The 27,609-nt window shown below is 54.6% G+C and overlaps 1 protein-coding gene across 1 annotated transcript; it reads right to left on the bottom strand.

Moving 5' to 3' along the window:
* Nucleotides 1–292: 292 nt before the first annotated feature.
* Nucleotides 293–27,048, bottom strand: Spock2 (SPARC (osteonectin), cwcv and kazal like domains proteoglycan 2). The gene is made up of 11 exons (XM_028886145.2): nt 26,572–27,048; nt 11,217–11,225; nt 10,900–10,945; nt 10,547–10,661; nt 9,234–9,348; nt 7,709–7,823; nt 7,147–7,263; nt 6,479–6,697; nt 3,707–3,769; nt 2,084–2,221; nt 293–1,957 (listed from the first exon to the last, which is right to left on the bottom strand). Exons 1-11 carry the CDS (start codon nt 26,758–26,760, stop codon nt 1,812–1,814), a joined length of 1,272 nt encoding a protein of 423 aa, XP_028741978.1. The 5' UTR covers nt 26,761–27,048; the 3' UTR covers nt 293–1,811.
* Between the last annotated feature and the right edge of the window lie 561 nt (nt 27,049–27,609).

Here is a 27,609-nt window from a genome sequence, read left to right as displayed (position 1 = left end):
CCTCCAGCCGGTGCCCCAAGATGCTGGGGAGGAACCAGATGGGGGCCTTGTCCTGGAAGCCTCAGCACAAGAACCCCAGCAGCTGCCCAGCCTCCCAGCACCCCAGCACACAGGGCCCCCCCAGCCATCGGGGTGGCCCCAGGTGTTCTCTCTCTCTCTCTCTCTCTCTCTCTCTCTCTCTCTCTCTCTCTCTCTCTCTCTCACACACACACACACACACACACACACACACACACACACACACACATACACACACGCACGTGCATGTACCAAAAGGTATCAGAGGCCCAGGTCCAGGTAAGAAATTCTTCATCAAATATATTAAGAAATTGCCTTTGAGAGGGAGAGATGGGAAGCAATAAACACACAAAACCCCCAAGGGCATCTGGGTAAGAGGACCTCCCACTGGGCCTAGAGATTTGGGGACATGGTGAGGTATGGCCTCAGAGTCTAGCTGCCCAGTGTGATCCCCTTTGGTGAACCGTTCTCTACTCACATATGCTGTGGGGCTTTAAATGGAGTTTGGGATGCAGTTCTGCCAGGGCTGTCTTGGGGACCCCATGGTTGAGAGGACTGTTGCTTTGGTGTCTCTCCTCCAGGACTGTCTCGGGGTACAGGAAGTGGCAGCTTCCCACTGCTTTCTCACATAGGGTCTCAGGGACATGTCTTTCTATTGGTCTGGGCAAGAGGGGACCACTTCCTTAGAGGGCCAGGGAGGAGATGGGTACACATAATGCTGCTTTCTGGTCCTCTGGCCCTGAGGACAAAGGGAACCCAATCCAGGGACAGAGGCAGTGGAAAGATCTCCTAACAGGCTGCACCAAAGCTCAGATGCATGATGACAGCCCCCATTTACCACGAAATCCTCCTAGAGCCCCATGAGGCAACAAGGGCTGACTGGGATAATCTGAACAGGTCTTGCATTGAAGGACCTGCCCTCTCCTTCCTCGCTGTCTCTGCCTGTCCTCCTGGGCTGTCTCTAGTTTCTCAGGAATAGGTTAAGAGATAATCTATTAGGTGTACCCAACCTTTGACATTGTAATAGAGCATTGTCATCTATAAAGTTGACACTCAAGAACTCTTTGGTGGAGTTACTAAAAACAAACCTGTCTTAAATAAGTTTAGTCTCGTGTCGGGCCACATTGATAGCCGTCTTTAACCACATGCTGTCCAAGGGCCATGGCTGGACATACCTGAAACTAGTCCTTCAGATATCAAAAGGGTAAGCCTCACTGTGTGCAGAGTCCTGCCCATCATTGCCAGACGATGGCCGGACTTTCACACCAATTCAGCCTAATTTGGGGAGGATGGCCAGCTCACGGCTTCCTACCCCCCTCCCCTTTGACCCCAGAAGATGGAGGAAGAAAGGCAGGAAGGGGCAGGGGGAGGGAGAACTGACTGAGCAGGGAGGGACGGGGTCAGGGGCATCTCATTTCATTGATTTTGGCCTGTCAGTGTGTACGTGTGTGTGAACGTGCACTTTGCAAAACCCACAACAAAGGAGAAGAAAATAACTACAAGGAGGAAGGGGCCTTTGGGTGACTCGCTGCCAGGAGCAGCAGCATGGATCAAGGACACATCTGTCAGCACATGACACACGCACGTGGCATACACACACACACACACACACACACACCAGTCACACACCAGTCACACATGCCACACTCTACTTCAGTCCTCTCGCTGGAGCCAGGGTCCTTCACACTGACGTCCGGATCCATTTGCTAAATTCGCCTGCCGTCGTCCAGGTCTCTTCTGGCCTGTCTCTCCGGCCGTCGGCACCCTGGCCTGCCGAGGCCCTTGAGGGCCATCTACCAGATGTAGCCTCCGTCGTCTGCCTCACCAGCCTCACCCTCCTCCTCCTCGGCCTCCTCTCCTGCCTCTTCTGTCTCCTTTTCCTCCTCATCCTCCCAGCCGACGCCGCTTCCAAAGTCCCCTGAGAAGCCCACGATGTCATCTGTCGGGGAACAAGTGGTGGGCCGATAAGGAACCTCCTGCATCCGCTCTCAGCCAGGGGTCCTGCCCGGCACACCTGAACCCAGGAGCAGGTCCTCAGGAGGCTTCCAGAACCAGCAGCTCTTACCACAGTCAGGGTTCCCACGCATGCGTGTGCCCGTCAGCTCCAGGCCCAGTTGGTCCACGCACCAGCAGTCACCACTGCCCTGGTCACACTGCATCTTCCGGTAATAGCCGTCCTCATCACAGCTCGGGATGAAGACACCTGAGGGTTAGAAACAGGAGCCCTGGTCTGAGGGTGGGCTCTGGAGTCCTGTGTGTGAGCAGGGGCCCAGAGAGTCTCAGAACCTGGCCAGCCTGGTACTGACATCCCGCCTCCCCCAAGAAACCAGACCCAGACCTCCTTTCCCCAATGTCCCTAAACCGCATGCTCGGTCTACTTCGAGGGCGCCATTGACTGCTGATGTTTCTTGGGATCCATGGCCCTCATCTTGTGGGACATTCTGTCCTGACCACATTAGAAAGTTTGATCCCACTCTGGGCTTATTCCAGCCAGGAGTGTACGGGATTCTCTTCCTTCCTCGGGGCCCACTTGTTCCTCTCAGGGCCCCAAACTATCCACTAGGTGTCTTCTGAGATGTTTAGTTGGGGAATAAGAGCCACAGAGACAACCAGGGTGACACTGGGTACCCTAGAATGGGGAGCCTGAGGCACAGGGACCTGCTTTGGGGAATGGATGACGGTGGGCCCAGTCCGCACAGCCTTGTGGGTACTTTAGGGCTGGGTGTTCATTTAGTGTGTCCGTCTCATAAGCCCAGTCAAATGACTCTCAAGGAGCTCCAAGGCCTTCACCGTGTGCCTGCCCCTCAGGATCACTGTACCCTCCACACTCCAGCTGCATGGGTCCTTTCCTGCTGGGTTTTTGTTTTGTTTTGCTTGGAGACCTCAACATTTTTCCTGATTCCAACAGTGTATGTGTCTGGCTTATTATCCTCCCTTGGCGCGCGCACGCGCACACACACACACACACACACACACACACACGCCCTGCCCTGCTGACTGACACACACACACACACACACCTTCCAAGACCAGTCCCTCAGAAAGACCTCTGCTGACCTCTCTCAGGAGGCTTGTGCCCACCTGCGCTGTCCCTCAGTCCCTACACATCAGTCTGAGTCGGGAATTCTCTTGGTGTTTTGATCTGTGTGTTGAGCGATCCCAGGGCTGGTCTGTCCAAAGGCCTTACAGCCCCAAGAACCTGGTCTGCCTGCCCATCAGTTCCCACCTAGGCTAGGCTGGTTCTCTCGTCTCTCCAGGGCTTCCCATTAGAACATGAGTGAGCATCTCCCATAGAGGGGCCCCACTCCAGGGCTTTCCATTAGAACATGAGTGAGCATCTCCCTTAGAGGGGCCCCACTCCAGGGCTTTCCATTAGAACATGAGTGAGCATCTCCCATAGAGGGGCCCCGCTCCAGCCTCAGACATGCATCTGGTGCAGCGAATCCAAGTAGATTCTCCAGCAGTGGTCTGGACAGCCATAAAGTGCTTAAACACACTCTCGGAAGGGCAGCTGAGGAGATGCTTGCCTATCAAGCCAATGAAACCAAGAAGGGCGTTTTCCTGCGTGGTCCTAGGCCAGGCCCTCCTGTAGGTCCATCAGATGCTATAAAGCAGGGCAGCTGGAATCTCCGGGCTTCAGGAGAGCTCAGGGCAGCACCCTGGCCTCCTCCTTTGCACCCCTCCTCACCTGGCTTCTTCTTGGCTGCCTCCTGGATCTGTATGCGCTCCAGCTCTGCCAGGCAGGGGGGCTCTGTAGAGAGAAGCAGTCTTAGGGTTGATCCATGGTGCTGAAAGCACACTGAACCCCCCTAAACTTAGACTCTTGTTGGGGCTCTGCAAAATAAAACACCTGGGCTCTCAGGTTTTATCAGACCACACCAGGGTGGTGCAGGTATGCACTGATCCCAATAAGATCCCCAAGCCCAGGGCTCTGTTTAGTGAAAACACCCCGGGTCGAATTAAGGGAGGCCACTACAGCTTAAGACAGGCTAAGGATCCTAAGAATCCCAGAGTTCTCTTTCTAGGGTTGTTTTTATTCATAGGATGAGTTTGAAAAAAAAAAAAAAAAAAAAAAAAAAAAAAAAAAAAAAAAAAAAAACTTCAAAAGGGAGCTGGGTGTGGTGGTGCACACCTTTAATCCCTTTATTCACAACACTCTGGAGACAGAAGCAGGTGGATCTCTGTGAGTTCAAGGCCAGCATGGTCTACATAGATGGTTCCAGGACAGCCAAGGCCAAATAGTGAGACCTTGTCTAAAAAAAAAACAAAAAACAAAAAACAAAAAACAAAATCATTGTGGTGGTTTGAATAAGAATCGTCCCGGCTGGGCGTTGGTGGCGCACGCCTTTAATCCCAGCACTCGGGAGGCAGAGCCAGGTGGATCTCTGTGAGTTCGAGGCCAGCCTGGGCTACCAAGTGAGCTCCAGGAAAGGCGCAAAGCTACACAGAGAAACCCTGTCTCGAAAAACCAAAAAATAAAAAAAATTAAAAAAAAAAAAAAAAAAAAAAAGAATGGTCCCCATAGACTCATGTGTTTGAATATTTGGCCCATAGGGAGTGACACTATTAGGAGGTGTGGCCTTGTTGGAGTAGGTGTGGCCTTGTTGGAGTAGGTGTGTCACTGTGGGGGTGGGCTTTGAGGTCTTATATGCTCAAGCTATGCCCAGTGTGGGACACAGTCCCCTCCTGTCACCTGCAGATGTAGAACTCCCCTTCTCTACCTGAAAGATGTCATGCTTCTCAACATGATGATGATAAACTAAACCTCTGAAACTGTAAGCCAGCCCCAATTATATGTTTTCCTTTATAAGAGTTTACCGAGGTCATAGTGTCTCTGCACAGCAATAGAAGCCCTAACTAAGACAAACACAAAACTTAACTCCCAGGCCTGAAACGAGCTGGTGGCTCATCTCTACTGTCTGAGCCCTTGGGGAGACCCTGGCCTTCCAAACCAGAGGTCCGCCTGATAGTAAAACCAAACAGTCCAAGCCTTCTTGCACGTGCAGAAGGGATGGGATGAGCATCAGGAGCCTGGGAATAGGCACACTGGAGCAGCACAGGCAACAGGGAGGCTGGTGAGCACACCGAAGACAGACAGACTGCCCACAGGGCCTCACATCACAGACTCCCACATGCTATGTACCCACATTTCCTCAGTGTGTGCTCACCACAGCCTCTGAGTTAGCCATAGAAAGTGATCTCACAAAGATGTGGTCACCTGCTTAGGACCCCAAAGTCCTAGCCAAGCCTCGGCCTTCGGTGACCACTCATGCAGTGGTCAGGGATTTGACCATACAGGGGCCAGGGAGGCAGGCACTGGCCAGGCAGCTCACTTGCCCCTTTGAGACCACAGTTTTCCCATCATTTGCCTCGTGGCCGAGGTGATTTCTAAGCACACATCCAGCTCTGGCTCTGAGCATACACAGCTAACAAATGCCATGAAGCAGGCGTGAGGGTACGCCCTGTTATTCCCAGCACTACAGGAGGCTAAGGCAAACAAGGGCATCACAAGTTCAAGGCCAGCCCGGGATACAGAGTGATTTCTAAAGCCAGCTTGGTCTATATGATAACCCAGTCTCAAAAAGCGGAAAGAAACACAAATAAAAGCCAAAGCTGGGTGTAGTGGTGTATGCCTGAAGTCCCAGCATTGGGGACTACAGGAAAGGTCAGTTCCAGATACATAGTGAGTTCCAGAACAGCCTAGGGTATATGAAATCTTATCTCAAAAAAGAAAATTAAAAAAAGAATGCCTTCATGTGTGTCTTCACACAAACGATAACTTACATCATCATTTGTTTGGGGCCAAGAAGACACGCCCATCAGAAGGGGAATCACTGAAAAGCTCCTGTGTCTTCAGCTCTGAGACCCTCACTTGCACCATCCCCCCTCAGATTCTCCAACAGGCCCCCAAAGCTTCACATTCATAACTGTGTGTTTATCATGTGTGCATGAGGTATGTGTATATGTGCGCATATGTTCGTATGTTTGAGAGGGCAGGCATGGCATACTGCCACCGTGCATGCGAAGAGAGTTCTCTCCTTCCACCTTTATGTAAGTTCTGGGACTGGAGCTCAGGTCATCAGGACAAATGCTTTACCCACTGAACCAGCCCTTAGCTCCCACATTTATTATCTTTTTTCATACCTTGATTTATTTAAAGGTATCCAAAAGTGCACAAGCTTCAGGACCCACAAAATCCAGTCCACTCAACAAAATATAAATAAAAATTACTTTTCAAGAAAAAAAAAATCCAGTCCACCTGAGACCCTGCCCAGGGAGAGAGCTAAGTGTCAGCTGCCCTGGGTTCTAATACAGCAAGGAGGAGGGCTGGGAAGGCTCTGAGCCTAAGCATGTGACTAGGAGGCAACCAACTATTATGACCACCGAAGAGAGGCTGGAGCTGGGGCTGAGGTCCCCAGACAGGAAGTCAGTGCCAGGGAACCACAGGGCCATTACTCACTCTCCCTCCAGAAGCAGAAACACCACTCAGCAGTAGAGACGCGTCCATCTTTGTAGGTATCGCAGGAGTTGAAGAAAGGGCGGATGCAGACCTCGTACTTGTCCAGGTTGATGGCAGCCAGTTCCGTCTGGTCCAAGAAGAGGTCTCCACTGGTGTCCAGCTTGGAGAACATCCAGCCGATGGAGTCCTTGCAACTGGCCCCCAGGTTCTTGTCCAGCCCTGGGGAGGAGGCCGGAGTTCAGGTACGCTCTGCTGTCTGTCCAACCATCTTGTGCTACACCTTTCTCAGTCCCAGACCTCCGTTCAGACTCAGGTTAACCTGAAACCTAACTTTGGGGTTCAAGAACTGTCCCTGAACCACTTAAGCCCATTTTCTAAGCCCTTCAGAATAGGTTTCTTCAGAGCTGGGGATCAAACCCAGGGCTGTAAGCATGCTCAGCAGGCCTAGAAAAATCTTCCCTTTCCTTGGCTAACCCCCGGAGAGACTAAGCTCTGGTGCCCACATCATATCGTGGCTGAAGACAGCCTCCCTTCTTCCGGGTGACGCTCTTTGGGGGCTCACCTCATAGGCCCAGGATCTGACAAGAAGGGGCACACCTGTCTGCTGGGTCCCTTCCTGTCTCCTTGACCCCACCCCAACCCAGGCAGAGCATCAGTCCCCACGCCACCTGCAGGGTTGGCTGCACCACTGGCCGAGCCATTCTGCTTGGAGTTCTCACGGAGGAGCTGGAACCAGTCCCGGAGTCTGTCCCCCAGGTCGGCCAGGTCCTGTCCTGTGCAGGTCTCTGCAGTACAGAACGGAGCAGAGGTCCGGGGAGGGATGGGGTGAAGCAGCAGCAGCCTCGGGGCTGGGCAGTGTTCAGGGGAGCAGGAGAAGGGGGGAGGGGGGAGGGGGAAGGGGGAAGGGACTTCCTCTCCTCCCACCTCCCATCCCCTACCCCTTGCTCCCCCCCCTCCCTCCCATCTAAAGTCTAGCCAAGCTCCTTGTGGAGGGGCTCCCTTCTCCTCTCCTACTTCTCCAACACCCTGGGAAGAGAAAAGGGACGGAGCCCCAGGGTCCTGCTCTGTATCACCAGGACCCCACAGACCCCACACCTTTCCCTAGCTGGGCTGGTAATGGCCAATGGTTCCTTCCCATTCTGCAAACTTTCCTACAGTCCTGGAGGCTGTCCCGGCTGCCCAGCTGGGCCCAACACCCCCAGCCTGGCCCTGGCTCTCCACCCGGATTACCTGACTTGCCGTCGGTCGTGGCCGTAGTAACCTGCTCCGTGGGACAGGGACAGGGGCCCTCACATCTCACTGCCAGTTGCTTGCTGCTCAGACAGGCCTGCTGTTCCAGCTTACACTGCACGAGAGAGCTCAAGCTAGGTGACGGGGGCTCAAACTATGGGTCCTGCAGCCAGGGGCCCTGAGGGTTTCTATCGCTCTGGAAGGAAGGACCGTGGGGTTTCGGGCTTGCCAGGGACCAAACATCAAGGCCAAGGGAGGCCCAGGGGGGCTGTGCCCAGCGCCGTGAACTGGAGGTGGAAACCAGGTCTCCTGGACCTTTGCTGGTTACTGACCACAAGACACCTGGTCCTCTCATGTGGGATACAGCTTTATTCCTCCTCCTCCTCCTCCTCGTCTGTCCTCCTCTTTTTTCTCCTCCCCTCTTCCCCCCAACTCCTCTCTCACGTCTCCTTCGATCTCCTTTGTAAGCTCCATGGTTGCCACGTGCAGTCTCATACCTAATGTCCTTTCTCTCCTCTCTCTCTCTTCCCCTCATCACCCTGTGACCACAGCCCCTCGGCAAGGAACTCTCACATCTATACCTGTGCCGACCCAAAGGCTCTCCCCAGGGCTGGCGAGGTGGTCAGTGGTTAAAGGGCTTGTTGTACAAGCACGGGGCCCTGAGTTTAGATCCCGAGAAATCACATAAATACCAGGTAGGCGTGGGGGCCGACCGTAACTCCAGCCTCAGAAGGGAGAAACAGGGAATCCTCCCCACCCCCCAGGACAGTCTGACCAACAAGACTGGCAAGGTCACTGGACTTTCGGTTTAACTGAGAAACCCTAACCCAAAGACTAAGAAGGAAGAGCAATGGAGAATGAGTGCCAGCATCAACCTGAGCGCGCACGCACACACACACAGGAAAATAGAAGAAAAGGAGGAGGAGGAGGAGGAGGAGGAGGAGGAGGAGGAGGAGAAGAAGAAAAGGGGGTCTCCTCCACTCCACGATAGCTAAGCAACCCTAGCTTCTCTAAAAACATTACTAACCAGCACCTACGCTTCCCTGGAACTCTTAAGTTTGTAAAAGTGCTTTCACAAATATCTTCTCAAAATTCCACAAGGTAGAAGAAGTCTGCTCCCTCCCAAGGTTCTTCCCTGCGCCTTCTGATGGAGACTGCCCTGCCCACACCGCCCCCTGCTGGCTGGTGAGCGTCAAGACCTCGGCGTGGGAAGTCCCTTCTCCCCAGCAAAACTGACTGACCATAGGAGCTCCCTCCTTCCATCCAGGGCTCTGAGCACTTTTGTGAGCATTTCCCTGGCCTAGCCCATGTGCATTACCTGCCCTAACATCCGTTCATGTCTCTTCCCTGCCCCTCACCTGCCCAAGGTCAGATCACCCTGGCCAGGGCTGAAGGGCTGCATTGAACACGGTGACCGAGCCCCATCTCTATCCGAGGACCTCTTCAGGAGGTCAGTCGGTGGTCCCTCTCCCCGCAGCATGGAGTACACCCCACCTCCACCTCACACGTGACCAAGGCTCCTCACCACCGAACTGTAGGTGTGTCCATCAGAGCCACAGACTGAAGCGAGCTGGGCCATGTGACAGGGCTTGCAGGTGGAGTCTTTGTTTCCATGGAATTTCAGAGCCGGCTGTTTGATCCTGGGAGAATGGATGGGGAAGATGTGGGGATGGAGGGAAAGATAAGAGAGCCAGCAGGAGGTCCCTGAGACCCTTTCTGACAAGAGTCCACTCCAGCCACCTACAGTAGACTGCTCACCCATCCTGCCCATCAGACTCAGCTCCTAAGAATGGACCAACTGGGCAGGACGTGGACTTTTTTTCAGGGAGCAAAGAGAGGTCTGATTGCAAGAGGAATCCACCAAAGCAGAGGTCATGGGCTACACTTTGCGCACCCAGTTACTTTGTCTAACCCCCCCCCCAGGGAGTTACTGTTGTGTTTTTCATTAACATTTGCAAAATGGGAGAGTTGGCATAAAACCCCCAAACGTCCCTCAATGCCTCCTCCTCCATAGGCCTCAGAAACCACAGTCTTCAATATTTCGTGAAATCCCCACATGTCAGAACAGGGGACTTCAGATGGTCTGGTCTAACCTGTTTGTCTTAGACACACAGGACACCCAGGTCAGAGAAGAGCTGCGCCTCCCTAGGTCCTGTGTTTGGTATGATCTCTCTCTCTCTCTCTCTCTCTCTCTCTCTCTCTCTCTCTCTCTCTCTCCCTCCCTCCCTCCCTCCCTTCCTTCCTCTCTCTCTGTTTTGACTCATTTATGGAGAGCCAGTTGCCATAAGGCTGAGGGCACCCAGACCTTCCTATGGAGCCTTCCGGTGACTAGGAATTCACACCTCCAATCAGCAGCCAGAAACAAGTGGGAAGGGGGCATCCAGCCCCAGCTTTTGCTGCATGCCTGTGGGACTCTGAGGTCTGCACTTTCACAAGTATTCTCTATCCTCTGACACCAAAACATCTCTCCAGGTGGGAATCCGTTTCCTCCCGGATTCTTTCATCTTCTTCCAGAGACCATGTCTTCCTGCCTACACTGCCCCCTGCTGGCTGGTGACCATCAAGACCCCAGAGGGAAAATCATCCTCTTTTATACCACAGACCCTGAACCAGGACCAAGCAAACCCTGAACCAGGACCAAGCAAACCAATAGAACCAGTCCTGGGGTGTCCTGACCCTCGGAAACAATCTGATCATGTGATCTTGTTCTGAGCCACTCAATGACGAGTGATGTGTTTTCCAACAGTAGATGCCTATTATGTAAGGGGGGGGGGGGTTGTCGAGCCCCACCATCTGGGCAAGACACCCCCTCCGGGGCTGCTGGCTCCTGTCACTCACCTGTGCTCCAGCTTCTTGCGGCTGATGCACATGGCCCGCTGGTAGCCTTGGGCGATGCACACCTTGTGGCGACTGCACTTTACCTTCTGGCAGGGGTCCTTGGTGGTGTCCAGGGCTGTGGGGACACAGGGGTGGGACACTGACCACCTAGGAGAACCCAGGATCCCCGGTCCAACTGCAGACCCCAGAGGTCCCTCTCCCCAGCAGCCCCCAGTAACCAGAGTTCAGGACTTCGAGTCCCGGGCCCAAGGTGCCTGCCTGTCTGTTCAGAGAGACCCAGAGCAGAGTCATGGCTCTTCCGTTCCCATGGGTGTCAGACTCCTCCCACAGAACACCCAGGAGGGACATGCTACCTTCATCTCCTTGCTGATTGTCCTCCCAGCTCTTAATGTAGTCATCCTAGGAAGGGAGAGAGGGATGGAGAGAAAGGAAGGGCCCCGTCACATCTCAGGGCTAAGGCTCCACGGCAGGGACCAGGATGGGACCTGAGGCCTGGACCACTATGGTTTCCATGGCAACTTCAGGTGCCCACCCAGGCACTGCCCATAGCCTCCCTACACTCGATATCCTAGAACCCTTCCCAGTCTCTCCCACACTTCTCTCCACCCCACATGGTGCTGGCAGGGAAAGAGAAGACAGTGGGGGTGAGCGAGGCCTGGGTTGTACTCACTTCCACTTCCTGGAGACAGGATGCCGTGGAATCCACAGGAAAGGAGCAGGAGAAAGAAAGAGAAAGGAGGGGCTTCAGTGTGAGGCTCACCCTCAGACCACGAGTCCCAGGCATCCCTGGCCGCCTCTGGTTGTATCTCTCGGCCCAATCCCCCAGCAACACCACTTGGAGGCCAGTGTCCCCCATCTTCATCACAGAAAATCTGCGCTCTGGGTAAGCTGTTAGGTAAGGCCCGTGGTTTTGAAAGGGGATCACAAACCCCAGCCGAAGCCTGGCCCCGACACCAGGGCAGATGTCTGAGGGGGCTGCACTGCCTGGGAATGGTGTTTCTCGTGCCTCTGCCCTGGGTATCTGGGAAACAGCACCCAGTTTCTCCCTGCAGCCCCTTCTTTGGCAGGCTCTCTGCTGTCACCTGCCCACCCCGTGAGGGAGGTGTGAGGAAGAGCCCTCTCTTCCAAGCTGTAGGAAAGCTGGTTTTTGCTCCGAGTTCCTTCCTTACAACAGAGCCCAGATGGTGCACACTGGGATGGGGACATCAGCACCAGTGGTGATAGCTTCCCTGATGATCGTGGACCAGGGAACCTGAAAGATCCTTCTAGGTCACATGAGCCAGCCCTTCATGGGTGGGAGAAACAAGGACATTCAGAGATGGGCAATTAGTCCATTTGGACCACACCTCCCCTGAACCAGGTCTCTGATGGCCGGCATAGCCCTCTCTTCCCACTACATCACAGGGTCTCTGAGACCCGCTCTGTTCCAGACCATGGCCCGAGGACCCTAACCTGGCCAGAGAGGGAAGCTTCCCATCTACCTCCCTTAGCTTCTTCCCTTTGCCCTTCGGAGTGGAGACACTTGTTGAGAACCATTGAACAGCTTCCGAGGGGTGTCTGGAAGAAACTCTGCCAGGCAGGCAGGATCAGATTCTGGGCCCTGGAGGTTATTAGTACTGAGAGCCAGCCCCCAGCCTTCTCTGCATGGGACACTGGTGAGTCCACATACAGCTACCTGCAACCCATCCTTATCTTTGCCCTACCTCTGTCAGAGATGTGCAGGGGGCGGGTAGGGATGGCATAAGCCTGGGGGTGTAGCTGTTATGCCCAGGAGAAGAAGGCATGGGGCTCTGGTACCAGCGGGTACCCCAGTGGGTACAACAAGGGCACACAATGAAGAGATGCCCATGAGGGCTTTGGAAGCCTCCTCTGGAAACTGGCAGGCAACGGGACAGCAGGGATGAAGATTCCCAGGGCAGAGCCAAGCAGGCAATAGTCAAAATAAATGGGCCATTCATTCAGGCCTACCTAGGTGCATTCATGTATGCCTAGGGGCACATAGTGTGTGTGTGTGTGTGTGTGTGTGTGTGTGTGTGTGTGTGTGTGTGGTGTGCAGCCATGTATGCACATCCATCCTCCTTACTTGTATGAGTATGGCCATAAGCATACAGATGTGCAGCACATAACCATGAGGTCTCTTCAGGCCAGCCACCCGTGCCAGATGGTTTGTATCCAGAAATGAAGTAGCAGACCTCACTTCTGTGAACAGCCTCCAGTTTTCACACCCAGCACAGCCTTCCTGCCTCTTCCATAGATAGGGAAGGTATTAAGAGATGGGTGGGAGAAGAGGGAGGGGCCCCGAGAGGAACAGGCTCCCTGGGAGGGAGGGTCTGGCTCTTAGGATGCGTCTGCCTGCCTCTCTTGCTCTCTGTGGCTCTCCCATCTGGCCTCTCCCCGACCCCTAGGGGACTCTCCTCACCCTGGACTCCACAACATGCCCAATCAGCCAAGTGTCTCCCAGCTCTTGGGCTCAGGGCTTGCTCTGGAGGCCACAGGATGAATGCTACTCTCCAACCCCTACCTGGCCTTTTCTCTGGGGCCAAAGGATGACAGTTCAGTTCTAGCCCCTTTCCAACAGCATCTCAGGCACAGAGGTCCTCTCCCAGAATCCTCCTTTATCAAAGATGGGAAATGGGCTGAGAATAGCCAAGTAGCTGAGGCTAGCCAGGCAGAAGTAGGCACCAGCCTCTTTGGGCAGGAGGGGTGGCTGTCTCCTGCTGTTCCCATTCTTTCCTGGGAAGAGGGATGGGGCTCTGGTGTATGTGGGAGAGGGGAGGCATGGTGTTGCATGTCTATAATTCCAGCAGTCAGGAGCTGAGGCAGGAGGAGATCCAGTTCAAGGGTAGCCTGGGCTACATGTTGAGATCCTGTGTCAAGCACAGAGGATGCTGTGATTGGTTGGGATTTGGGAAGCAGGTGTGAGCTGGCTGTCCTTGATTGTCAAGATCTGTGCTCTCAACACCTGCCCGCTCCAATGCGGCAATGGGCAGGGCCTGAGGTGATGGATGATCTGCTATGATCCTCCCACTCGGGGGCGCCCACTGAGGGCTTTGGAACCCACTCATGTACTTCAGCTGAAACCCGCTACAGCTAGACTGTAGATAGAACCCTTGGGACTCGGTACAAAGTGGCTTTTTAAAGCTTAAGAATGTCTGATTAGAAACTCAAGTGATGGTGGGGAGGGCTGTTAAGAATCCACCCATGCCACGCCCCACCCCAAGGAGGGGGTAGCCTGCACACTGACCGAGGACAGTGGGTGACAGAGGAGGCCCTTCTGGATAGGAGTGACATTCCAGAATCCAGCTAAGCCCTGTAACCCCACTGCCACGCACAGTTGGGGAGGGCCTGGAATCCCTTGCATCTCAGCCCCTCACCCTGGGAAGGCAGAAGCAAGTAGCCAGGGGGATGAGAAGAGGAGGCCCTGCAGTCACCCAGGGCCCCAGCTTTCCCTTGCTAGTACCTCGGGAACACTCCTGGCCTCTCTCAGAGGAACACACCTCACATCGAAGCTGTTATGTCCACAAGAAACTCAGATTTAGGTGTGGAGAATGGGAACAGAGATGAAAGGTGAGGGGCCCTTGAAAGTTGAGGAAAGAGGGGTCCCTTCTGGGGAGCAGAATCCAGTGGGCATGGGAGAAGAATCACTCCCCATTGGGGTCACAGGGAAGAGGTCAAAGGCATCTTGCAGGCAACATGGGAATGGTCGTTCTGGGGTAGACCTGGGGAAACACTGAGGTCAGGTGCGGGCGGCCAGTACCATCTACAAGCTGATGAAGGTGACTGTGGCTAGCTGGGAATTACAGCCTTCCTGCCATGTGTCTATTTATGGTACCCAAGTGGGCTCATTAGAGGCTGTGAGAAATGACCAGACAAGGGCACTTGGGTCTTCTTGGGAAAGAGGATGCCCTATGGCTCTGCTACAATCCATCCTCACCTGACAGGGTTTTCTGAGCCTTTCTCCAGTGCTCTGGAGCAGGAGCCAGAGCAGAGGGGAGACGGATGGGTACCCAGAGTTCTAGACTGATGGAGAGATATGCCTCTCTTCCCTGGCTAGTACACTCAGTAGGATCACGCTGGACAGGTGAGAAAAACTTCTGGAATGTATGAATACACCATGTTTATAAAGAATGGTGATTTTTAGGCTCAGCAGCTAAGAGCACTGGCTGCTCTTCCAGAGGTCCTGAGTTCAATTCCCAGCACCCACATGGTGGCTCAAACCATCTATAATGGGGTCTGATGCCTTCTGGCATGCAGGCATACACGCAGATAGAGTACTTATATGTAAAATACATATGTTTTAAAAAAAGGAATGGTGATTTTACAGTAAACTCCCAGGCTAGAGCTATAGTCCAGTTGGTAGAGGGCTCACCCAGCATGCTGGAAGCCCCAAGTTCTATCCCCGGGAGCATAGAAACTGTGTGTGGTAGGTAGCTCACTTACAATCCCCGAATTCCAGAGGGGGTAGAGGCAGGAGGATCAGAAGTTCAAGGTCATCTTCAGCTACGTGATAAGTTCAAGACTACCCTGAGGCATAGGAGACCCTGTCTCTTTAAACGAATAAATAAGAAATAAATCCTTTCCAAGTACTTTGCAGCAACACCATTAAAAATTGAGAAAATCACTTTTAGGGTTGTAGGGAAACAGAACTGGGCAGAAGATGATCAGAGCCAGACCTGGCATCACTGCCGTTCCCTGCCTTGAAGGGAGATGCAGGGGGAAAGGCTGCGAGCCAGGAGTATGTCCTTCAAAGACCACTCATCCACAAAGGCTTGGATCTCTCTCTCCCCTGCACATCCCAAGCCCAGGGTCACAGGTGGGAGAACTGTGTAGATCTCCCGACACCCAAGTACCATTAGGGGCTGCTGGAGTCACATGAGTTGGTTCTGGTCAAGCCCTGGACAGCCTGCAGGTTAGGGCTCAAGTCTATATTCCCTCCAGATGTGTATCTTCTGGTACTCTGCTTCCGCCCGCTGATGTCTTCACCTCCACCAGAACCCGGGGGAAGGAAAGAGCAGCCATTCTGTCTGAGGGAGCTTCACATACAACAGGTGGAGTGCCACACTGCCCTCTCCAAGCTGCCTCACTTCCTTCCCCCCCCCCCTGCCTCCCCTGCCACCCTCGCCAGTCCACACCCGTCCGTCAAGACAGCTGAACTTAAACTCCTCGCCAGGCAGGCAGATGGTTAGGTGGCCCTCTCCCACAGTCCTCATCGATGGCGTGGAATGCAGCGATGTCAAGTTCTTCCAGCTGGCTGCCCAGTGGTCTTCCCATGTGAAGCACTTCCCTATCTGCATCTTTGGACACTCCAAGGCCACCTTCTAGCCCTACCCACGGAAGGGCTGACACAGGACAGTGGAGGGGCCCATGTCCTGCTCTGTGTCAGCTATCAATGGAGGGACACTGTGTGTCTGTTAACGTGTGGTTACTACAGAGACAGACTCTTCAAAACACAAAGAAACAGTCTTAAGTGTGAATGTGCTCACAGCCCAGAACGAAGGGGAAGCTAGCTCCCTGTGGGCCACCGAGTAACTTTGCTCTGCTTATTAACCAGAATATGTGGGCAGTGGAAAGGCTGGTAAGAAGGGAGGTGAGCTCTGGTCTCATGAAACCCCAGGACCACAAGCAAGAAGTGTTCTTGTCTTTGTGTCCTGTCCTTCCCTGAAGTCCGGATTCTGCTTTCGTGGGGGGTAGGGAGCAGGGTACAGGCTTTGGAGTTTAGTGGCCAAAAGCTGAGGGTGAAGGACGTGTTTGGTCTCCTGGCATGGGATGTCGACAGGCCCCAAGCAATCCCATGTGTGGTTCCCAATCAACTCCAGCCTCATGGCGGAGGTTTTACAGTAGCAGATCTTTCTAATGCTCTCAGATACACTTGACGACGTAGCTGCCAAGCAGATGTTGCTCTTGTGAAGTCCCCTTGGGTGGGGTAAAGCCAGCAGGAGCTACATACCCACCCCTGCCCCTCTGGCTTCAGTTCCAGAGGCACTGCTAGGCTTCTGCAGATCCTGCTGCTCAGATAGGTGGTCCTTGCAAATTTCCCAGTGTCTGTCCTGGAAATGGGAGACACTCCTGGGGTCTGTCTGAGACCTACCTGCTCTACCATGCCCTTCCACCTCTATTCTGCCTGCTGGACAGGAACATCCAGGACTGGCCATGTGGGGTTGAGAATCAAGGTTGTAAACTGGAAACAGGCAACTAGAGGTGTGTGTGTGTGTGTGTGTGTGTGTGTGTGTGTGTGTGTGTGTGTGGTGTGTGTGTGTGTGTGTGTGTTGTTTAGTGTAGCCAGTGGAGGAAACAGGCAACTAGAGGTGTGTGTGTGTGTGTGTGTGTGTGTGTGTGTGTGTGTGTGTGTGTGTGGTGTGTGGTGTTTAGTGTAGCCAGTGGAGGAAACAGGCAACTAGAGGTGTGTGTGTGTGTGTGTGTGTGTGTGTGTTATTTGTGTGAAGCCAGTGAAGGCTCCAGCAGGCTGGTCTAACTACAGAAGCTATCCAAGGGTCTATGCATCCGCCTTCCCCAGGCCAGTGGCCAGCACACACTCCCCTCCTCCTTTTTTTAATCATGTGCCCTTTTTATTACCAGAGCAGTTTGTGTTCACTTATTTAGAAGGGTTGATGGACAGACAGGCAGGATAAGAGAAAAAAAATATTCCTATCGGAGTATTAACAAGATGTTTCTTCCTCTGCGGATTAGGGATGCAGAAAGCATTTACATCTTTTTGTTCTCCCTCCCCCCCCCCATCTTCAAATTTTTCTGTAACAAGCATATATTGCTTTTATAGGAAGGGGGGGGAATCACTGTAAATGTCACATTTTGAAGCCTTTCCCTGGGTCCCTGACACCTCCAGAAGGTTCATCTTTTCATCTGTGTCTGACCACCTCGTCCAGCGTCCACCCAGGGATCTCTCAGCAGGCCATAGCTCTGACCGGCTAGCTGCCTTCTCCACTTGGCATGTCTGAGCCCAGACCAGCTAGCTGTCTATCAACCCAGTCCCAGCATCCTCTTCCCAAACCCCACCCTTGCCTGGTTATCCTACCTCCGAGAGGTCGAGTGTTGCTTTGGTGACCCCCAGCAATGTCCCTGCCTCTGCTTCCCTGCCTTATTGTCGCAGCCCGTTCCTCAAGGGAAGCCACCCTATAAAGTTCAACCTTCCCTACCCGGCACCCAGTGACACAGTATAGCTCTAGTAACAATAGCCAACGTCTTTTCCTCAAGTACCACTGGGGGAAGCATTATGCTAAGTACTTTCTACTCACTGCCTTGTTTACTCTTCACCGAAACCCTAAGAGAAACTTGCTGTCGCTATCTCGGTTTCTCAAGCGACGACACCGAGGCTCAGTGAGGTTAAAGTGACGTATGAAGGATCTCACCGCCATTGCATGGCAGAATACTGGTTCCAAAACCCAGGTCCCTAAACGGCACCCCGTAAATGTTAACTGATAAAGAAAGACTTAGGTCGGGCAGAAGAACCAGGAAGTCCAATCCCAGGCGGTGGGTAGTTTCTTCTTCAGGTCAACATGCTTCAAGGAGTCCCGAAGCCGGGAGGGGGAGGGACGGGCATTAGAGGGGGCAGGTTTCAGGGGGAGGAGCGGGGCTCCCTTCTCCAGGTTCTTTCCAGAAATCTCTTCACCCGCCCCTGGTTTTGCAGGTTTGGAGCTAACCCATCTCCTGCTTTGATCTCTGCAGCTCAGCTCAGTTGCCATGGAGACAGGCCCACTGCGCCAAGCTGGGGGAGCGATGAAGTGCGCAGGCCTAGCGGGCTTAGGGGGCACATGCTGGGTATTTTGGAAGCTGTTTACTTCCTGTCATTTTAATTAGCGCCCCCCCCCCGAAGAATCACCAGCTCACTTCACAGCTTGAGTTAACCCAATCACTTCCGTTTGCTGGGGGCCGCGCGAGACGGACGGGACCCAGCAGAGAACCTGCCCTCCAAGACCCTGACACCCACCCTCTCTCTGCAGCAGTGTGGTGAGGAAAATGACCCCTTCCCCGGACGCCCAGCGTGGAGTCAGGGTGCTGGCTTCCTGCTTGGCTTTGCCACTGGATGCCAGGTCCCAGTCACCCACCCAGGACAGGCTCTCCTTCCTTATTTGTGAAACAGGGATGAACCCTCACCATTCACTGCAATGCTGGGAACCAAGATGGAGGGACGCGGGGGACAAATGCCAGGCTTTGCCTGTGAGACCACAGCAGCCAGGCGCTCTGCGCGCACTTGACAGCATGGGGACAGAGGTGGTCACCAGGGGCGGCCATCCCCTCTCCACGAGGAGACTGTCACAGCACATTCACAGGACAGAAGCAGGGTCAGAAGCAGGGTCAAGAGACCCTCACGAACCTCAGCTTCTGTAATTCTGTTATGGCATTTTTATTTTCATTTTCTTAATAGACCAAGAGTCTCTAAGGATGTAAGTGGGCCAGGTCTCGCCTAAGCACCAAGAGGCCTGATATCTGACCAGCGTTTCACTTCATTCCAGAACCCACGTAACTGGTGCAGGAATGTCCCTCTCCCCTGGGAAAGGCCCAGAGTTGGGGGGGGGGAGGGGGCTCCTAGGGTACCTTCTCTTGTCATTCCCAAGACACAGCCACAGAAAGAGTTGAGGAGGGAAGAGGTCGGACTGCCTGGTACAGCCTCTGCCTCAGTGAAGGGAGGGTTGCCTGGGGCGGGGCATCATCAAACACCTGCTCCTCTCTCTCTCTCTCTCTCTCTCTCTCTCTCTCTCTCTCTCTCTCTCTCTCTCTCAGGGTTGCGCCCACTGTGAGGCCTGGGCAAACAGACAGAGACAGGCATCTGGGAGACGCCCCCCCCCACACCTCTTCTCCCCTCTCAGGAATTTCCTCCAAAGGTAAAAATGTGCTTCTCATTGCTCTCTGCATGCCTGGAGCCTGGCCTGGGCTCAGGTATGTCTGGACCAACGCCCCAGCCCATGCCAGACAAGGCCGGAGCATGACCTCCCATGACTCTAGCAGGATCTACACTACCACTACTACTACTATCCAGTCCTTGGATCCTATAGGCCAGCAGTGGCCCCCCGCTGTGTGTGAAGGGGCAGAGAAGAGGAGAGAGGTTACAGGGCTGGGCTCCATTCTGAACTGTCTGGGGGCCTTGGTCTCCCGGCTGGACCACCAGGGCTGAATCAAGGGTGCAGTGCCAGGATCACCGAGGAAGACTCTAGCTACGAGCTGAGGAGACGTGAGCCCAGAGTGTGGAAGAACATTAGACCACAAGGGCAGAGAGAGTCTTGGGCACCTGGCCTTTGGGGTCCCTTTCTTCATCGAAAAGATGTGGGGACCGAGAGCTGGTGAGGCCCTGGGGTACTGTTCTTCCAGATCTTTCAAGTGAAAATATGAGAACAGAATAGGGGAAAAAAAAAAAAAAAAAAGACTGGATAATTCCAACCTCTCCACCATGTCCCCAGGCCAATGCCATGGGCCCAGGGGCAGGAAAGGTGGGTGGGCAGCTGCCTGCAGCCAAGCATCGTCATACAGGACCAGGGGCCTGGAGGGTAAAGGGGATGGGGACCATCTTTCCTTACGTCCTCATCACTCTGAGAAAGGTAAAGACGCCCAAATAAACAGCCCAGCCCAGAGTCCTTTCCCCCCCTCACCTTCATGGCCTGAACCTATGGTCCTGTAGCTGGAAAGTAGTAGTAGTAGGGATTAGAGGATGGCGGGGAGGGGGGTGACCCTTCCTGGCCATCACACTTTGCACTCTGTGAACATCTCTGTGGAGCACCTACAACACTCTGAACAGTCCTGGGAGTGGGTGCCCCCTCAAGGCAATCTATCCCCAGATCCTGCCCCCAGGGAGGAAAGAGACAAACACATTAACTGCTTCAGCAGGAGGGCCCTTGAGAGCCAAGCAATAGTGCTGCCCCGAGGCGGCAGCAGCAGCAGCAGCAGCAGCAGCAGCGCCCGCAAGTGCCGAATGAGCCTGCAGCCAATGAACAGGGAGGAAGGGGCTGGGCCTGCAAGAGGGTGCTGATGATATTCTTGGCAGGGGTCTGTCAGAGAGACTAGCCCACCCCAGAACCACAGCTGAGCCCACGTCTGCTCAGTGAAGCTGGACACCATGACATTTAAACTCTGCCTCCTAATTGCACCCCCCTGTGATTCCCCTTGCTCGCTCAGGAGGTTGAGGCAGGGGGAATCAATCAGTTCAAGGTCAGCTTTGGCTACATAGCAAGTTTGAATCTAACCTAGAATATACGATACCCTGACTCAAAAAAACTAACTAAACTCTGTATCCAGGCCTAGGCCTACACCTGGGTGTTCCCTATGCATGGTCCTAATATGGGCCCACGTGGCCCCTGGGAGAGACGGGAAAAGACTATGTTACAGGCTATGTGCCTGGGGTCCACCCCACTCCTAACTCATACACGGAACCCTAAACCCCAGTTTAGGGCGGTATTAGGTCAGGCGACAATCTTAGGAAGTGACTAGGTTTGGATGAGGGGCAGAGCACTGGCTGCTCTTCCAGGGGACCCAGGTTCAATTCCCAGCACCCACATGAGGGCTCACGGCTGTCTGGAACTCCAGTTCCGGGCAAACACGAGATGCACAGGCATGCATGCAGGCAAAACACCCATGAGATAGCATAAACAATTTTTTTTTTTTTTTTAAAGACTGGTGCTCAAACTCATGAGGACATGGCCAAAAGGCCACCAGCACCAGAGAAAGGAAGCCCTCACCAGGCAGTATTTATGGCACCTTGATCTTGGACCTCCTGCCTTCTGGACTATAAGCCTTGCTGCTGATGTGTGCCCATCTACGGCACTTACAGCAGATAAGAAATAGTGGAGGGGCTGGGCACCTTTCACCCCAGCACTCAGGAGGCAGAGGCAGGAGGATCTCTGTGAGTTCAGGGCTAGCCTTGGTCTACATAGTGAGCTCCTGGACAGCCAGGGCTGCATAGAGAGAAATACTGGAGAGGGCTGGTGTGGCTGAGGTAACAGAGAGCCTGTTGCTCAGTCATGGAACCTTCCTCAGGAGGAAAAGACAAGCCTTTCCTTGAACCCAGAGACTCTCCATCCAGTCAGGGGCAGGGGACAGGTATGCTCTGGGACCACTTCCCTGGGATCACAGAATACTCAGAGTTCAGTGGATCGTTTTCATTAGTCTCTGTGTGAAACCAACGAGAAGGTCAAGGTTCAGAAAGGTAAAATAGGTTCCTCAGGACCACACAGCTAATCTGTCTTCCCAGAAGGAAGAGAAACAGAGCACTCTGCCTGGGCCCTTGGGATGTGAGGCAGGACAGAGCTCTCCCATTCTCCAGATAACTCTGACCTCATGGAGAATGAGGTGGCCTGGGCTGTCTGTCCCCCTGAGAACGGCCGGGAGTCAAGAGGAGCATCAGGCAGCCTCGTCGAGCGGCAAGCCTCTTCTGTCCCCCTCTCCCCAGGCCCAGCGTCCTGCTGGACCCTCAAATCCATCACCATGCTGCCCTGTTTTGGAGAGGCCAACCCTCTAGTGGGAGAAGAGTCAGAAATCAGGGTGGAGGAGGAAGCTGGTAGAGGAGGAAGCCGGTGAAGGACCTGGCCTGCTCCCAACCCAAATTATAGAATCCCTTCTGACCCACTTTTGTGTTCCCACAAACCCACACCTCCTCACAACATAGGCACAGATTGTCCCTTCACTCACACTGGCCTAGAGGTTGGGAGCAGGAGGGGACAGTCATCTGGGGACCCTTCTGCAGCTTCTGGCCTGTTGGTGTCCACAAAGATATGAGACTAGCACACAGCCAGCGGATGAAAACCCTGACCCCTTGCTCTGCAGCCTCTGGGATCACCATGAAGCCCCGGATGCATAGACCCAGATCCACAGCAGAGGAGGGAACTAATCAAGCCACTGTATCAGTCCTGACATGAAGAATGAGGCAGGTTGTGGGCCAGGTCCAAAGACAATATTCCGTTTGATGCTTTCTGTATGGCAGGGGTGGCCTGCAGGGGACGCCCTCCTTCCTGAGTGCACATTCATGCCAGCCTCCCAATCTGCAGCCGAGGCACAGAGGGCTGGTATGATGTGCTTGGCATCCTATGGGAAGAACCTGAACCCAGGGCAAGTGTCCTAGAACTCTATACTCCCTGTCCCTCCAGGCCAGGTTGGAGAATAGGCTGGTGGCAGGCTGTTGACGACACTGGGTCTTTGTCATCCTTCTAAGGAGATGCTGCTCCTGCCTGGGACAGCCTTGGAAGCTGATAGGACACTAACCAGGGGACACTTGGTTCTTTACAGTTGACCTTTCCTCCCCCATTCAGTAAAGACAAGGAATGTCAGATAGCCTGAAAACAAAGCTGAATTACACGACGGATTCAGATCCAAGTTCTGGAACTGGGGGTGCAGCTCAGTTGGTACAGTGCTTGCCTGGTGTGCACAAAGCCCTGAGTTCAATTCCCAGCACTGAAGAAACCGGGCACAGTGGTGCATGCTTGTAATCCCCCACCTGGGATACTGAGCCTGTCTCAAAGGAAAACAAGAGCAAAATCCCAGCCCTGCCGTTTCCTAGCTGTGGATCTCCCCAAATAAGCCACTCCGTGTCTCCATTTCTTTGACCATACAAGGGTAGACGACCCAGGGACCATGGTCTATGGCGTTTGGAGAGGCACAAGAGACAACGCATTTTGGGAAGGCTCACACTGTCATCGCCAACTCAACGTGGATGAAGAGCGTGCCTCTGGGAGCCAAGCACTATGCTCAGCACTCACAAACATAATTAAATTTTAATGGAAGTGGAGTGCAAAAGCAGAGAAGAGCCAAGAGGAAAGGGAACAGTCAGTCCTTCCTAGCCAAGCTCTCTGGAGCCAGCCGGGGAGATGCAGCGTAATGACCTTCTCTTCTCAAGTGCCCGCATCCACGAGGCCCTGCAGGCTGTGTTCCAAGACCCATTGACAAGTCTGACTGAGCTCTGCAGGGAGTGAGTGACTTTGGACATGGGAGCACTGAAGAGCAGGACGCATAAAAGCCTAAGACTGCCCTGGGCAGAGAACCTTGGAGCCACGGAGCCAGGCTTAGCCCGCTCATGACCTAGCTACTCCACCTCGAATCCAGTCCTCCTCGGAGAAGAGTAGCAGGCATTAGGAAAGACCTACAGGCCCGGCCGGGATGATCCAGCCCTGTGCCCACTAGAGGGGAGGATGACTCCGCTGATAAAGTCTGTCTCTCTGATGATCCTAGTGCTCACCCAGAGAACAGTCATCGGAAGGCCCTCCTCACCCAGCCAATTCCACATCCAAGCGACACCCCAGAGCCTCTCCCTCCGCGGGCGCCTCTGACATTATCTCCTCCATCTTTCCCCACTGGTCAGTCAACTGTTCAACGAGACAGCCCCTCGTCCACGTTCCGGATGCAGTCCACCGAGCCAGACCAGTGGCCCTGTGCCATCTGGGATGACTTAGGAACCAGGGTCAAGCTCAACCTGACAGTCCCTTAGGGACTTCCCCCCCAAATTCCTTTTTCTCTCAGGAAGAGCTGATGTTTTCATAGTTTCCAGAAGAGCTGACCCGACGGAGGCGGATGTAAAGATCTTGGCTACAGTGTCTGACCGGAGGCCCCCGGCTCTTAGGGCGGGATGGGAAGTGTGTCCCTAAGTACAGTCTGTGCAGCACACAGCTCCAGGAGGCGCCATTCACACCGTGGCATGGCCGCAGTTACGCAAGGCCGTGGCTCTGAGCTAGCAGCCTCCTTTCTGCCTTTCAGTAGAAGCTGCCAACAGATTCCCACAAGGCCACACCCTCCCTTCTCATCCTCTTTGTTCTACTTCTCTCTGACCCCATCCTCCTGCAGCCAGGGCTCCCCAAAAGGGGGCTTTAGAGAAAATCCTCGTTTTTTTTTCAAAGCACAAATACCACCTCTCCGCCACCAACGCAGGCTCTGTGAATCTCGCAGGGGCTGGTCCTACGATTGTAATGCTAGTGCCTTTCTTCTGATGGGGGTGGCGGTGGCGGTGGCGGTGGTGGTGGCACCAACACAGGGAGACAGGTGGGCAGCCCTGAGCTGGGGGTCAAGCCAGTCAAGCATTTATTGGCACCCACTGTGTTGGCTGCTGGAAGCAGGTGGACGGAGAGAAGAGAAAGGAACCTGTTTATTTTTAAACCCTCGCTGTTCTGATTAAGCGGTACTTTTTTTCCCTCTGACCTTCACTAGTCCCGGGCAGATCAAACAGCCAGAGTCGGAGGGAGGCCTGGACCAGTGACACATGGATTCCTTCCGGAAGGACCAGCCTGCTGCTGCCCCCTCATTGCTGGACTGCAGAGTGTGACAGGGGACTGCGCTAATCTGAGCTGGTCCTGCAGGTGCCTGGGGAAGGCCTCGCTTGCCCGCTCGCCCTGGTGGGGCAAAGACGGAGATCAAGGCCCACTATGTGGTCCCGGGGATGCCCCCCCCCATGCGGTTGGTTGCTCCTTCAGTCCCTCTCCAAATGAAATCATGTCAGTTTGACTTTGACAACAAAAAAACATCCGAATCTCTGCCTCTTCTCGTAGTGCCCTATCTGTGTTAAATAATAATAATAATAATAATAATAATAAAGTCTAGACGGATACCCCAGGCCGGTTCCCAGGGAAAAAAAAAAAAAACCTGTAAATACCAGTTCTACGTGCTCTGACAGAGTGTGTTCACAGGCTCCCTCAGCCTTCTGGGTCACTGGGCATCTGTTTTCTCACTAACAACCCGCCCCATGCTGTATCAGCAGTGCACTTTACAATGTTAAAACAGGCTCTTTATTCTGAAACAGAAACTGTTGAATGGAAGAAAAAAAAAACATCTAAAGAACTTGTGGATGATGGGAGTTTAAGAAGTGAGGACAGTCATGGTGTGACTTGTCTTGTACTAGGTGGGTAGGATGAGAGAACCTGGGAAACGAGGAATTTCCAAAGTAGAAGAGGCTTTTGGAGGTCCGGGAGTCAGTTAGCGCCCCATCATGGGGCGCTCTACGTCTCCGAGCCCACCCTCCCCACCCCCATCGCCTCTTGAGGTGCCCAGGGAGCAGCCACGCCCTCCCTTCCTCACCCCTGCCCACGCCACCATCTGCGAGGCGCGGCCGGGGCCGCCCTGCGGGAGGGGAACGCGCCTCCTATTCCCTCCCTGATCTACAGGTGCGGGTAAACAGAGCTGCGGCGCCGCCGGCCCGGTCCGCAGCCTCCTCCCCACCCCCAACCCCACCCGCAACGCTCGGCCCAAGGTTAAGTCCAGTTGCGGCGGCGGGCGTCCGCCAGGTCCCCCTAACCCAGCTCCTGGGGCTCTTGCTTCTGCTTCTCACGCCCTCCGGATTAAGGATGGGTCCCCTGGGTTTCTAGCCTTGCTCCCTCGCCAAGCGTGGTCCAGGAAACCCAAGCCTGGGTTGTTGGGCACAAGGACCCTAGCCTGGCTCTGGCGGCCACCCTGAGGGGGGCCTTGGGCATTTTCACTGTGCCGCCCTCCCCCCATTATGGACACGCCTTCCGCCATCTCCTATGAGGGTTGGGGGAACCCTTCTCCAAACTCAAAGCCTTGACTACCGCTCAGTCCTTGCGCCTTGGTCCCCTTCCTCCGAAGCCCAAGGTGGGGACGGAGGACACCCATGCGACCGCTACCTTCCCTGCCAGCCCCACCCAGACCTGCTGCCTCTGCCAAGGCCCCGTGTGTGCAGCCTGCAGCATCCACCCGGCAGGGGCCTGGCCCAGGGACCGATGGCAAGGAGGGGACAGGCGGGGCCCAGCAGCAGCCCGGGCCCGGGTCCCCACATCCCGCACCCCCGTTCCACATCAAGCCACCGGGCAGACCCTGTCGCGAGCGTGCGCCCTCCGAGCATGTCCTCGCCTGGGACTCTCCGGGAGGCTGCGGGACTGAAGGTCCCAATGCCGATGGCCACGGGAACACGGGAGGGGCGCGGGGTTAGGACTCTCGGTGTTGTTTACTCCTGGAGCAGTTAGCCCGGCAGGCCGGAGAGGCTCTGGCTCCGACACGCGGTGGCGGCTCCCAGCGCGCTCGGGGTCTCTGCTCCCAGCTTCCCTCCCGGAACCCGCGCCCGGCCCAGCCCTCCGCGCCCCTCCGCTCACGTCTCGGAAGCGGTTCCAGTGCTTAATCTTGCCGCTGTACTGCGAGATGGACGCCAGCCATTGCTCGTCCTCCATGAAATTGCCGGGGGTCTCGCCCTCCTTGAGCCCCTTGGCGTCACCTTCAGCCAGGGCGACCACTGCGAGGAACAGCAGCGGCAGCGCCAGGCGCCCGTAGCCCGGAGCGGTCATCGTGGTCTGGGCTTGGATCTGGGTGGGTGGGGGGGTCTCGACTTCTGCAGGATTTGATGTCCTTCCCTCCACCGCGCCGCTGGCGAGGCGCTGCGGTCCTCCTCAAGCCCTCCTCCTGCGGTCTGACTCCAGTGACTGACGGAGGGTGGGTCGTGGCTGAAATGTGACCTGGTTAGCAGATGCACTTGTCTGAAAAAGCCCAGCGCTGGACGCGGGGAGAGAGAGGAGAGAGAGAATCAGAGAGGCTGCGCCAGCGGGGGCTGTGTCTGTAACTGTAGCATCAGCATCACGTTTGACATCATCATACCTGGTTTAAAAAAAAAAAAAAAAAAAAGGAGGGGGCAGTTTTCAAAGCAGAGCGCTGGATCAGAGCAGCCAAGCTGCAGCACAGTGCTGCGCAACCCAGCCCAGCTCCCAGGGAGTTGCAAACCAAGGAAGCAGAACCCTGAGATGTCCCTGCTGTCTATTCAAGGATGGAGAGCCAAGAAGGGCCCCCGGGGTCTTTCACAGGGCCGGAAAGAGGACGAAAACTCTCGGGTTACCAAGCCAGTTAGGCTCAGGTGTCTAAAAGGGAGTCTGGCCACAGACAATTTCTTCTCCCCGCCCCTTGCCTCCCACCCCTCACCCCCCACCCCCGAGTGGCCTGTGCCACAGCTCTGACAGCTGGCTCCCTGCGAGTTACGGCGCTCGCTCCGGTAATGGGTGGCTTCCTTGAGACAAAGGCGGTCTAACAACTGGCTGCCTCTGAACTATGGGTCCCCAGACCCACGGCTCTTTTCAACGCATGGCCTGAGCACTGAATGGCTGGTAAAACAAGGGCAGATGTCCTCCTCCCCAGGCAGCTGTTTA

The sequence above is a fragment of the Peromyscus leucopus genome, chromosome 16_21, assembly GCF_004664715.2.
Source record: "Peromyscus leucopus breed LL Stock chromosome 16_21, UCI_PerLeu_2.1, whole genome shotgun sequence".
NCBI classification, from domain to species: Eukaryota; Metazoa; Chordata; class Mammalia; order Rodentia; family Cricetidae; genus Peromyscus; species Peromyscus leucopus.
The sequence above is the reverse complement of the archived record's forward strand: the minus strand, read 5'-3'. Positions and strand labels throughout refer to the sequence as shown.

Excerpts from the sequence above, each read along its gene's own strand:
- Spock2 (XM_028886145.2), bottom strand. The coding sequence starts at position 26,760 with ATGACCGCTCCGGGCTACGGGCGCCTGGCGCTGCCGCTGCTGTTCCTC. Across the intron at positions 7,264-7,708 it reads CACGACCGACGGCAAGTCAG|AGACCTGCACAGGACAGGAC; the intron begins GTAATCCGGGTG and ends TCTGTACTGCAG. Across the intron at positions 1,958-2,083 it reads GCGTGGGAACCCTGACTGTG|ATGACATCGTGGGCTTCTCA; the intron begins GTAAGAGCTGCT and ends GTTCCCCGACAG.